Source organism: Aptenodytes forsteri, unplaced genomic scaffold (assembly GCF_000699145.1).
Source record: "Aptenodytes forsteri isolate BGI_AS27 unplaced genomic scaffold, ASM69914v1 Scaffold243, whole genome shotgun sequence".
Taxonomy (NCBI): Eukaryota; Metazoa; Chordata; class Aves; order Sphenisciformes; family Spheniscidae; genus Aptenodytes; species Aptenodytes forsteri.
The window spans coordinates 960,227-972,127 of NW_008795314.1; the positions used below are offsets into that span (position 1 = coordinate 960,227).

Below are 11,901 nucleotides of genomic sequence, written 5' to 3' on the forward strand. Positions count from 1 at the left end.
GGTGCCAGGCCCTGCCCGCCGAGCCGCCGTGATTTGCCGGCCGCCCGGGGGCTGCCATTAAGTAGCTGCTCCGAAAGGCTTCACGCGTTGCCACGGCGACGCTCCGCCCCGTAAACAGCTTCCGGCCCCGCCATTGGTCCTCGCGTTGCCATGGGGAGGTGGAGGGTACCTGCCAGTTTTGGGCTGAAACTTGGCCATTTGGGGACAGACCCCGGGATGGGGACGCTTGAAGGTTGTGGATGGGCAGGGTTGTGGTAGCCGGGGATGCTGTGGGGAGGGTGAGGGACCCCACCGTACCCCACACCCGGGGCCAAAGCCAGCCCCAGCAGCACCAGCAAACCCAAAACCTGCGTCCTGGCCCCCCGCCGGGTTGGCACAGGGGCAATCCCAGACCTTCCCTCCTACCTGCCCCCCCGCACTCCACTTGTGACCTCTGAGGTGCCCACAGCAATTAGGGCAAAGCTAAAGGGGGATGGGGGGCTGGTAGTCCCCCAAATTAATGGGGCCTGCCCTTATTTAATTAAAAGAATTACAGCCATATGCCTCTATAAGAAATCCTTGACCCCCCCAATGCCAGCCCAAGGGTTTTAACAGAGACCAGTGAAGGAGCCTCCCTCCCCGACTGAGAGGGCTGAGAGCAGCCGTGAATCCCAAAAGAAGCCATTTGCTTTCACCCCACAGCGCAAGGCCTGCCCTTTGGGGGAGCGGGTGGCTTCGGGATGTCCTGGAGAGGTTTAAAAACCAGGCACTTCTCCTGCCCACTGCCCCACAGGGGAAGGACAAGGTGAGCGGCCAGACCCGCTCTTGAGGGTTGCTGCTGACTGAAGCGGTGTGTACAAGGGATTTTCCTGCCAGGATCCCCGGGGATTTGGGTGAGACAAGCCGGGGGGTCAAACCCCTTCCCCAGCACACGGGCAGATTCCCCTCTGCTCGTGCCTGTCCCCAGTGGCCGCAGGCCGGGAGGTGGCGGGTGCTGGGACCGGGCGTGGAGGAGGGAGGAGGCAACTCCCAGGGGAGCGGAAACTTCTGTTTCGCTTTTCAGCGGACGAATATCCAGAAAACAACCCCAAACCTCAGGTTTCTGCCCTTCTAACAAGTCAGCTCTCTCAGGAGCAGGACCTGCCCCTGCAAAAACACACCCAAAGGCAGCAAGAGCTTGAGGGCTTTCCTGCGCAGCCTGGGGCAAAGCACTTCAGGCCTCAATTCTCCCATCCCCATCCTTCCCCTTCGCAGGATCTGGCCGTCTGTGAGCCCTCCCCCCTGCAGCTGTAGGGTGCTTCCCCCCACCATACACCAGCCCCCTCCATTAAAACTAAATTATAACCCCCCCTTACAGCCCTCCTCACCTTCAAGGCATCAGCTCCCAGCATGAGTTTTCTTCTCCAGCACTGGAGGGATTTCTCCTGCACGAGCACCCAGCTCCTTAGTGCGCCTCTTCTCCTCCAGGAAAAGCCCTCTCTGGGTGTCCTCATCCGTCTCAGCAGTGCCAGGAGCCACGGAGCCTGTCATCTGCCCGGCCACCTGCACCCCATGCCAGGAAGACGCCACTACCCCAGGCCAGACTCTTCCTGCAGAGGTTTTGTTTGCATTTGCACCTTCTCCATCCCGGCAGGCCTCGCAGGAGGCAGGATTTAGGATGGTTGGGTAATGCAGGTTGGAAGGCACCTTGGGAAGTGTTTTAGGAGATTTGAAGCGGCTGGGCTGGTTTTGGGGAGGTGCCTGGGTGACGGTGGATGGATGCTCCCAGCCAAAAAGGTTTTCCACCCACCGAGCCCCCAAGACCCCAACTGCCCTCGCCTTGTAACCACGAAATGACTCTGGACACCTTGTGGACATAAGATACCCTTTATTAAACATACTCTTAAAATCCGAAACATGCTCAAAGCAAAGTCGTAAGCAGCAATCTGGTTTCTTTCCTTAAATCCCTGACGGATGGATCGCTGGAACAAGGGGCTGTTGCCTTTCACCCCACGCTGCCGGCACTGGAGGCTCCTGCCTGCCCCTTGTCCCTTCTGGGTGGCCGAGGACAGCGCTGGCGTCACCCATGCCAAAATCCCGTCTCTCCTGTGCCACGGTGGAGGATGCTCATTTCTTTGCTCACACCACAGCAGCAGCACGCTGCTCGGCCGCAGCGTCTTCCCAGCTCCTCCCTATTGCTCTGTGTTCGCCAGCAGCCATGGCCCCTCCAAGTGAGCGGCAGGCGCCTGCACACAGCCGCCCCGGTCTGCAGCCACCCTGTGAGCGCGCCTGGCTGCTCCTGCAGCCTTGGGGACACAGAGCAGCCGGAAAACCCTCCCAGTCACCTCCCGGGACCCTCCTGAGCAAGGACCTGCCTGTTTTGCCCTGACCTGCCAGCAGGCACAACCACCGTCGCAGCCCTACGCCGTGGTGCCTGGCCAAGCCTGGAGAGCTCTCGTTGTCCCCTTTGAAACCACGAGGAAGGTTGGGCTTTGGTAGACAAGCCACCCCTGGAGCATCAGCCTGATTTTCCCTCCTCTGCCCACGCTGGAGGGTTAGGGAACAGCCGGCCTCCCGCAGCCCCCCCTTTCTTTCTCAGCTCAGCATGACTGTGAACCCCCAAAGCTCTCTCTGTGCCCAGCGTGGTGCTGCTGGCTCCTCGGGGCCGGGACACCCAAACCTGCGGGTTGCCCCACCACGCCACTGGGCAGCGTGTACCCACGCGGGGACTCAGCATGTCCCCAAACGGGGCGTAAGGCTTGTCCCCGCCGCTCCAGCCCTCCCTGCTGTTAGCAACTCCCGTCCCACGGGACGGTGGTTTGGAGATGTCACCCCCCATCAAGCACCCAGCCCCGGGTTCCCAGGGAGAAATTTGGGAGCTATTGAGCCTACGGGAGACACCACAGGGTGCCAGCCTGGAGGAGAGAGGAGCGGGGTCACCGACAGCAATCTCCCCTCTGGCAGGACCCACACTGGGGCCATGGAGCAAGCAGCTACCACGGCCCCAACTGTGAGCCAGGCAGAGAAAACACCCCCCGGCCCCAAAAAGGCCTTTATCCCCCTTTAGGAGCCATGGCCATCAGCGTAGCCCGTGCTCCGCCACGGGGACTGGCGGTGGGGGGCTGCTCCCTGCATGCACCCTGCAGCCGCTGTGGGATGTTGCTTTCACTGGATGAACATCTCTGTCCTAAGGTAGCTCTGAAACGCGGTTTCCTCCTGCGAGGAGGAGGTGGCCTTTGCTATCACATCGGCGTGACAAAACCAGGTAGGGAAAAGGGGGGCTCAGCCTCCCCGCCCCCCAGCTGGCCCAAACAGCTGGGTCTGATGCTCCTCAAAGTGGCTTCTGACTGTCCCTGATGCTCTCCGGGGTGGAGCCTGCCCTCTGCCAATGGCTCCATCAGGTCCCCGAGGTCTGTGGCTGTGTCCCTACCCCATCGGTGTTCCTGCGTGCGGATCCCCTGGAGCAAAACCCACTTATGCTGTCAGCCCAGAGCTGGCCAGAGGGATGGGGATGGAGGGGTGGGGGACAGCTCCCGCACCCTCATCCACCCCCTGCTACAAAGTGCGATGGAGAGGGCAGGATGGGTGGGACAGGGGTTGACACTTTTGGCACTTGTTCCAGAGAGAGGGCACAGCCCCGAGCCCCGAGCTCACAGCGGGACGGAAGACAGTGAGGTTAAATTAGAGCGATGCCCCGGGGGCTGGTGACTGAGGGGGGGGGATCAGGTCTCCTGCCTACCCCCGCCACCCCACTCCATCCCCTGGGGAAAAGCAACCTCGTGGGCCTGGCCCGAGAGCCCATGTGCTGCCCAGGAGGAGAGTGGAGGGAGGGGGAGCTGGGGGGGCACCATCACCACTGGTGCATTAATGGAGACATCCCATGGAATGGCAGGGGCACAGGCCAGCAAACTGGGGGGGGCCAGCCCCCCATGAAGGTCACCACCTCATGCACCGAGGATGCTAATGCCAATGCTCATCCTTAACCCGCACCCCTGGGCACCCTCATCCCATCGTCCCCCTCTGGCTACATCCCAGGACCCCCTTTGTGGGGTGACCCCATCCCATCCCGCTGGGCGCTGCTCCGCACGCTGGAGGAGAGGAGCCCAGGGGTATGAGATGGCTGGGAGCAGGAGGGGACCCCAGCCCATCCCCATCAGGGCCGGAGGACGGGATCCCCATCAGGGCCGGAGGACAGGAAGGTGCTGATGGGGGCCTCCAAGGTGATGTGGCTCTTGGCCCCCCTCTGCACGGGGGAGGGTGGGGAGGACAAGTCGAGGTTACCATCTTTTCTTTTGAAAATCAGTCCCACTACAGCCAAGGGATGGAGGTGGCGACGCCCGCGGTGCCTGGATGCCAGGGTCCCTCCGGGAGGGCAGGGGGGCGCGTGCTCCTGCTGAGGCTGAGCCCTCACACGGGCAGGGCAGCCGCTGCCTGCTCCGGGTCTCGGGTGCTGGGGGGGCGGTGGGGCCAGGGCGCCTGCTGCGGGAGCCACGCGTTGTTGTTGGCTGCCTCTGGGCCTGGGGGGAGAAAATGGGGGGTTAGGGGCTCCCAAAGCCCACCGGCACGCTCATCTTTCCATGGGGGATGCAATTTAGTCTCCCCAATAACACCCACGTCCTCAGCCCCCCCTTTGGATTTTGCCTGCAGTGAGGGCTGGAGAGCGCCTGCACTTGCCTCTCCGGGCCGGGGGAGCCCCTTAAACCCCTTATTTCTTGGGAACACCGAGGGGCAAATGGAAAGCACCACGTCTGGGTTTTAATAACCCAAACGGAAGGGGGCTGCCCCTGCTCCCCCATGCCCAGCGAGAGGGCACATGTGGATGCCCTGTGGGGGCTGCAGATTAAGCACTAATGTCACCCTGGCCAGGACAGCAAGGGGACTGCCAGCAATGCCAGGGCGAGGGGTGCCAACCCCCCCTGGGTGATGGGGCGCGAGGCAGGCACAGGCTCTGGGGGTCTCATACCTATTCCTCAATGTTAATGGGGCAGGAGTCCGGCACGGCAGCTGCGTGGCAGGAGAGACCAGAAGGCACATGGTGAAGGCGGGAGCGGAGGTGGCGCGGGGGCATGCACACGAGCGAGCAAACAGGACGACCGTGGAGGGCCGGGGGGGCTCGCCGCCTGCGAACGGGTCTGGGACGAGGACAGGGAGCCGCCGCCAGGCACGGTGCGAGGGGGCCGTCATGCGTTGTGCCCCCTGGGGTTTCGTGCCAAGGAGAACCGAGGGGTGGGCATGCTTGTGGCATGGGGGAGCCGGGTCCCCACGCGCCTCCTCTCCGGCTGCAGGCTCCTGGTTCAGGCAGCACCCTCCAGCCGGGGCAGGGTGACAGGCAGAGCTCGGGACCTGCCCGCCCATGGCTTGTGTCCCGCCACCCAAACGATCAGAGGCTACGTGGTGCCCTTAGGAAGGGGGTGCACCCCCTAAAGCAGGGCAGCTGCTCCCACCAGTGAGGTTAAACCCTGTGCCCAGGGGTGGGGGGCAGCTCTGAGGCAGGGGGGCTGTGCGAGGGCACCCCAAGGCCAAGGGCAAGCGCTGAGGCTTTCCCAGAGAGGGAGCAACAAAAACCCGCTGCCTGCTGATTTATGGGAGGTGACAGCTGCCGTTTCGACTGGCTTTTCATGGCGAGCTCAGGCTGGAGAGCGAGGCACGTTAAGTCTGCGGATCCCAGAGGGAATGGAGAATTAAACAGGACCACACATACACACACACACCCCTATACACACGCGCACCGAAATCCCATTAAGAGCTTGATATTGCATAAGTCACTGCAGTGCTCCGGTGCAGAGACCCAGCTCAGTGCACCCTTGGGAGGCTGCCGAGGAGCAGGACTGGGGACAGCAGGACACGGTCCAGCCCCACAGCGGGGACCTGGCCCCGTGCCCACCTGTCTCTTCTCCCCTTGGGCTGCAGGAGGGGGCTCCCCCCCGCCGTTAGCAGCCGTCAGACCTGCCCTGCGCAGACCGGCTCCCAAAGAGCATCACGGCGAAACCCAACCGGCTCGCCCGGCCCACTGCGCTATCGCTTACAGCTCAAATCATCCGCGGGTTTAAACCAGCAAAAACCCTTGGGGGATTTCAGGTCTTCTGCCACCTCTGATGCAGCAGCTCCCCAACACTCCCCACCTTGCTGCCAGCCTTTTCGGCAGGCACTGTCCCCCAGTTTCTCTTTCCAACGCTGCTTCTGCCGCCCTGTCCCCAGCAGAGGCTGTGGCCAGAGGATGCTCTTAGCCCCAGGGACAGCCCCCGCAACCTGCTGCACACCCCAGGGCTCTGCGGGATCCACTTGAGGACACGAGTCTGTGGGTGTTATTTAAACCTTGTGTCCTAAAATCCTCGGGATGTGGCCTTTCAACTCCTCCCAAAGCCTTTTCCCACCAGACTGAAATCTGCAGAGATTTCACAACAGCGCTGGGGACGAGCAAACCTTTCCACTTCGCGGAACCACGTCCCGCACCTTCATCCATTACAGAGAGGGCAAAAACCAACCCACGGGTCTGATCACGGCAAAACCTCCCCACGAGAGAAATTGGGGGAGGAATAATAATAAATACTACTACTAATAATATAATCACCATCATCTCTGGTCAAGGTGATTTTCTTTTAAGCTTTCAAGAAAACAGCACCTGGCCCCAAAGTAAAAGTCCGCCCTGTTCTTGCCGGCCCCGTGGATGTGATTACATCCAAACCTGCAAGAAACCTCTGCCAAAAAGGACTTTTCCAGTGCATGCAAACCAGCCCTGCCATTGTAATCCAGCACCACCAGTATTAAACCGTGCCTCAAATCGAGTCCCGGTAGCGGGTGGCTGCTGACGGAATGCCCCCGGGGCAGGCGGAGCAGAGGGGCCGGGGAAGGAAGGAGCTGCCCTGAGTCTAACGAACAAAACCAACGTTGCAAAACACCGACTGCAACCAGGAAGCGACTAACTGGCTGTTACAGCCCCGCGGGCGGCTGCTCCCCTTCACCGTCCCGGTGGCTCCCTGGACCCCCGAGCTCTTCCCAGCATCCTAGGGCAATCCTCCTCCAACCCCTTTTAGGGCAGAGCCCAGCATCCCTGGAGTTATTCCCTCCGGCCCCTCTGCCATCCCCAGGGGACCACGGGCAGCCCCGAAGCCCCGGCTCTGCACCTCCTCTGCCCCTGGCCCCAGCGCGAGCGGCAGCCCCACGCTTCTCCCAGCAAATGCCGAGGCCGGATCGCCCCTCTCATGCGGGCGGCAGCGTGGCTCCCTGCCGAGGGCTCCAAGCAGCGCAGCCACCGAACGCACGGACAGACATGGTGGCCAAAAGATGGCGAGTGCATCCTTTGCTGGGCTCGGCCCAGGGGCCAGATTCTGCACCCCAGCCCAGGAGGGGGGATGAAGCCATCACAGTGCTTGCAGCAGAGCAAGAATTTGGCCCCGTGCTGAGGCTGTTTCGGTAGCAAAGCCCCCCCCCCGGCTTCCTCATCCTCCCCCTGGCACAACCAAGGGGGACACAGGCAGGGATGGCTTTGGCCAGTGCCATGGCCGGCCAGGGGATGCTTTGCCAGGACCCCCAGCAAAGGCAGGGGGGCTGCTGGGACGCCCTCAGCCCCCCTGGGCCAGCGGGGCTCAGCCAGCTGCTGCCGGAGGGTGATGGAGGGGACACGAGGCATTTGTGGGAGGTGCCTGTTCCTCCCCAAGAGCCTCAGCTGAGTTTCACCAGTGAAGAAACCGCCAGGATCAGGCAAGGCAGCAGGAGAGGAAGCTTTCCTGGAGGAGAAGGGGGGAAAGAAATGATTTTCCCCTCCCAGGGGGGCTGGGCTGGTTTCATTCACCCTCTCAGCTCTCCAGCACCTGCTGCAGGTCTGGGACCTGCCACAAATTTAGCCGAAGGGGCAAGGCAGGGACAGAGTTGCTTTCAGCTTGTCCACAAATGTATTGACGCAGATCTGGACCCTCAGAGGGCTTCATCTTGGCTTTTTCCCCACCCCCCAAGCTGATGGAGAGGAGCCTGCGGTGCTGGGCAGGGTCCCCAGCCCGCTGCCCCCTTGGCCCGCACAGGGACCGGGGGTCACCAATACATTTGTCACCTTTGGGCAACTCTGGGCAGGGAGGGGACACAAGCGTGGATTGAGAAAACCGTGTTGGCACAGAGCGAACATGAACTTTCACACGGACGGAGGAGCCTGGGAGGGAGGAAGACGAGAAAAAAGGGATGGAGAGAGGGCGAGAGGAAACAGGAGAAAGGTGGAAGGAGGGTGGGAGAGTAAACGTGAAGAAATGGGAAAGAGGGATGAACTTTGGGGCTCTGCAGAAGGACAGCTAGACCTGACGTGCCCCATCTCCCCGGCCCTGGAAGAAGAGGAGGGGGAGGCAGGCAGCCCCTGTGGCAAGGCTGGAGCTGCTGCGGCTCACGTCCTGACCCAAAATACTGCTGTGCCCACCACGAGTCTGGACAAGGCTATTGTTGTGCCACACAACCACCTTCACGGGGAGGGCTAGTGCCCCCCAGGGTGCCAGCAGCCCCCTGGCCAAGGGACAAAACCTCCCAGCAAAGCAAGTCTGTGACCCCCTGGGGACATCCCCAGTGGGGACAGGTCACCCTGACCTATGGCTGCTGGGTGGTGACGCACCTGGTGCTCAGCCCCACGGCGGGAAGGGTGGTGGGGTGCAGTGAGGACAACCTGATGGGGATGGTGGTGGTGGGGATGGGAACGGTGGTGGTGGGGATGATGGTGATGGTGGTGGGAGAGGAGGGAGGGATGCAAAGGGCTGGGGTGATGCAGGGAAGAGTGGAACTGTCCCCCCCCACCCCAAGTTCATGTTCAGCAGACGGCCACTCACCAGGTAAGCAGGCCTCAGAGCACAGTTTATTGTCCAGCGCTTTCACGTGTGCGATGCCCAAGTCATTGTTATTGTCACACCTCAGACCGAGGAAAGCGCCTGTCCTCGGGCCTGGAAGGGAGTTAAGGCAGTTAACGCCGCGGCTCGGCGCTGGGGCTTGCTGTTGCCTTTTTAGCGGTGGGGTGTGGGATTTCTGGGTCTTTTCCTCTCCCCTCCCCACCCTCTTTCAAAAAAAATAGATAAAAATGATGCATCTAGATGGGAGTGGGTGAAGAGCGGACAATAATGCCTGGGCACGGTCCGAGCTGCTCCTTCCCTTGCACCGGCCGCATCGGAAGGGCAGCAAAACAGCGACGATGCGGCGATGGGCACCAGCACGCATGAACCTGCTCCCCCACCGCCTGCCCAGGGTTCAACCAAACCTTCCCCCCGGCACGGCTGAGCGGTCCCCGGTCGGTAGAGCCGGACCATGGTGGCACCCGTCACCTCCTGCCGGAGCCTCTCCGGCACCATCAGCGCGTGCACGAGAGCCGCGGGGATGCCGGGAGGAGGCAGCACCCGGATGCGTGGGGCAAAAGAAGCCGTAGCCAAGCTTTGCAGGGAGGATGGAGGCTTTTGGGGCTGAGGGAGGTAACTCTGCTTCTTAGCATCACCTGTACGAGAGATCAGCCCCCAGGCTGTTACCTGCATCCATCAGATGCAGGTGACTAAACCTCAGGAGGTATGTTCCCAAATAAGCCAGTAGCCCCGCTGAGAATGGGCGCAGGACCGTGCCCTAAGGAGAAAGGCTGTCCATGCTCCCGTAGTTGTTGGGATGCCCGTGGATGTCCACCACAGCCACCAGTTGCTCCCCAGTTGCCATATTTGAGTGTCCCCATCAGCAAGAGTCTCCCCACAAGGCAGAGGCCACATTTTGGGGATGGGTGTTCCTGCTTTCCAGCTTGGCTGAGTGTCCAGGTTAGACGGGGGAACAGTTTTGGTATATTTTTGCTAACCAGAGACGTGCAAACATGGGAGGGGGCACACCAAGGGCCTCCCTATTGCCCCAAAGAAATCCAAGGCGTCTGGTGGCCAATGGCACGGGGGTGACCACATCTTTCCTTGGCCATTTGAGTACATGGGAGGAGGCGAGAGGAGCCCTCAATGCGCGTGTGTTGGCTTGCGAAAGCCCATTGAGGACAGGCAAAAAAAGCCTAGGAAAGCATCCCAAAGGGAGCAGTTTTGCAGCCCCTTCCTATGGGAACCAGCCCAGACAGGGGTCCCTAAGGGGGAGACTTTCACAGATGCGAGGAAAGACCTTCTTGGCGAGGGGAAAAACATGGAGAACATAGAGAAGCCTCTTTCCCACTTGGCCCGTTGGAAATGCCGTCAGATCCTGCGCGCCAGCCGTCGCCTGCTCTGTGCCCCACACCACGCTCGCCGGGGTCCCCGTGGCTGGCTGGCTTCTCCCAACCCACTAGTGTTCAACCCACCCCGTGGGTGGTCCCCACTGTGACGGATGCTTTCCCAGCCCCGGTGCCCACAGAGGCACCCAGGGGTCTCCCCGATGGCAGCCAGCAGGCAGGGGAGCTGGAGACGGCACAGCATCTGCCACTCGCTTGGCTGCCCACCGGTGACACCGAACCGAAAGCCCGGGGACAACAACGATCCGGGGCCTTTTACCGTCTTCCTGCGTGGGAGAGGCGTCCTCGTCCTCCAGCACGTCGTTGCCCTGCAGCACAGGCGAGAGACAGCGAGTGTTAGCAGCCCCGTGGCATCCCGGCACCATGCCGGGGGCTGTCCCTGGGTCCCTTTGGGGGAACATCCCTGGCCCTGGGGGGCGTCCGTGGACCAGGAAGATGAGCTCGGATAGGGGACAGCCCCATCACCGCACCCATCCCTACCTAGGGCAGCCCCTTCTCTATCCCAGCCCTGGGGAGACGTGGTGCCAGCCGCCCAGCTTCCCCCTCCGTGGGCACCCAGAGCCGGGCACAACCGAGGTCCTCCCGCCGGGCCCCCCCCCCCCCCCAGCCCCATGTGGGGCGGTTACGGTTACCTCGGCATCGCGCTCCTCGGCTGAGATGCTGACAAAGTTTATATCTGGGGACTCCACAGGTGTTGACTGTGGGAAGAAGGTGGGAAAGATGGAAGGGGGGGGGGAAAAAGAAAAAAGAAAAGAAAGAGTCTGGTGCCGGTGGGTTTGGAGAAGAAGTTACATCCCACAGGGAAGCTCTTGAATCTGGGGGTGATGGGTGCCATCAACAAACCCCCCAGCGCCTACCTCTCCATCAGAGGCTGGGGGGCAGGGGGGGTGCGGGGGGGGGGGGGGGGGAACCTCCTCCGTGCCGGGAGCGATGTAGGAGCCGGACATGGAGGACACGGTGTCGGTGCTGAGCTGGGAGTGCTGGCTCTGGGAGGAGGCCATGGACATGACGGACTGAGCCAGGCTGCTGCTGACGGGCTCTGGGGGAGAGCGGGGGCTGAGCAGGGCTGCCAGACCCCCCCAGCACACCGGCACGAGTCGCGGCACAGCACCAGCTAATTAAAAACGGGGCTAATGAGGAGGAGCGGGGCACAGAGCAAGGACCTGCTGCATGCCACGGAGGTGTGATGGGTGGAAAGCTGCCAGCAGTGGGTCCCCGGGGCTCGCAGCCCCCCATCTCTGGGTCTATGGGGTGATGAAGCAGGGGCGATCAGTGCCCCCATGCCCCCCATCTTCAGGTCTATGGGTGACGAAGCAGAGGTGACACCCCAGGGCTCCATGCAACGTCCATGGCAGGGTAGGAAGGGGCCATGCAAACCCCCCCCGCGTCCCCCCGCAGCGGGACAGACCCAAGACTGCGATCCCACTCTCCTGCCTCGCCAACACCTGCGAGCTCTGCCGTGCCGTACCTTCTGGGGACGAGATGGTGGAGGAGAGGGGGGTCCCGGTGCACGAGGACTGGTCAATGGCCCCCGATGACGACAGGGTGAGGTTTTCGCTGTCCGGCGTCGCGCCGCATTCCTGGAAGAAGAGCACATGGGGAGGACAGGATGGGGATATTTGGCAGGGATGGATCCATCGCCCCCAGGCCTCCTTACGGACAGAGGAAGAGCCAGGAGGGGCAAACCCCAGCCAGACACTCTGGTCCCAAACCGCCCCCACACCTGCCACACCCCTGGT

General features: G+C 62.0%; 1 protein-coding gene across 1 annotated transcript in view; it reads right to left on the reverse strand.

Moving 5' to 3' along the window:
* Window positions 1-4,365: 4,365 nt before the first annotated feature.
* RNF157 (ring finger protein 157) overlaps window positions 4,366-11,901 on the reverse strand; it is a 16,972-nt gene continuing 9,436 nt past the window's right edge. Inside the window, exons 12-17 of the mRNA XM_019472109.1 lie at window positions 11,631-11,846; window positions 11,020-11,201; window positions 10,795-10,860; window positions 10,422-10,470; window positions 8,760-8,870; window positions 4,366-4,475 (exon numbers count right to left, since the gene is read on the reverse strand). Of these exons, the coding sequence (XP_019327654.1) occupies window positions 4,366-4,475; window positions 8,760-8,870; window positions 10,422-10,470; window positions 10,795-10,860; window positions 11,020-11,201; window positions 11,631-11,846 (734 nt within the window). The remainder of the gene's footprint in view (window positions 4,476-8,759; window positions 8,871-10,421; window positions 10,471-10,794; window positions 10,861-11,019; window positions 11,202-11,630; window positions 11,847-11,901) is intronic.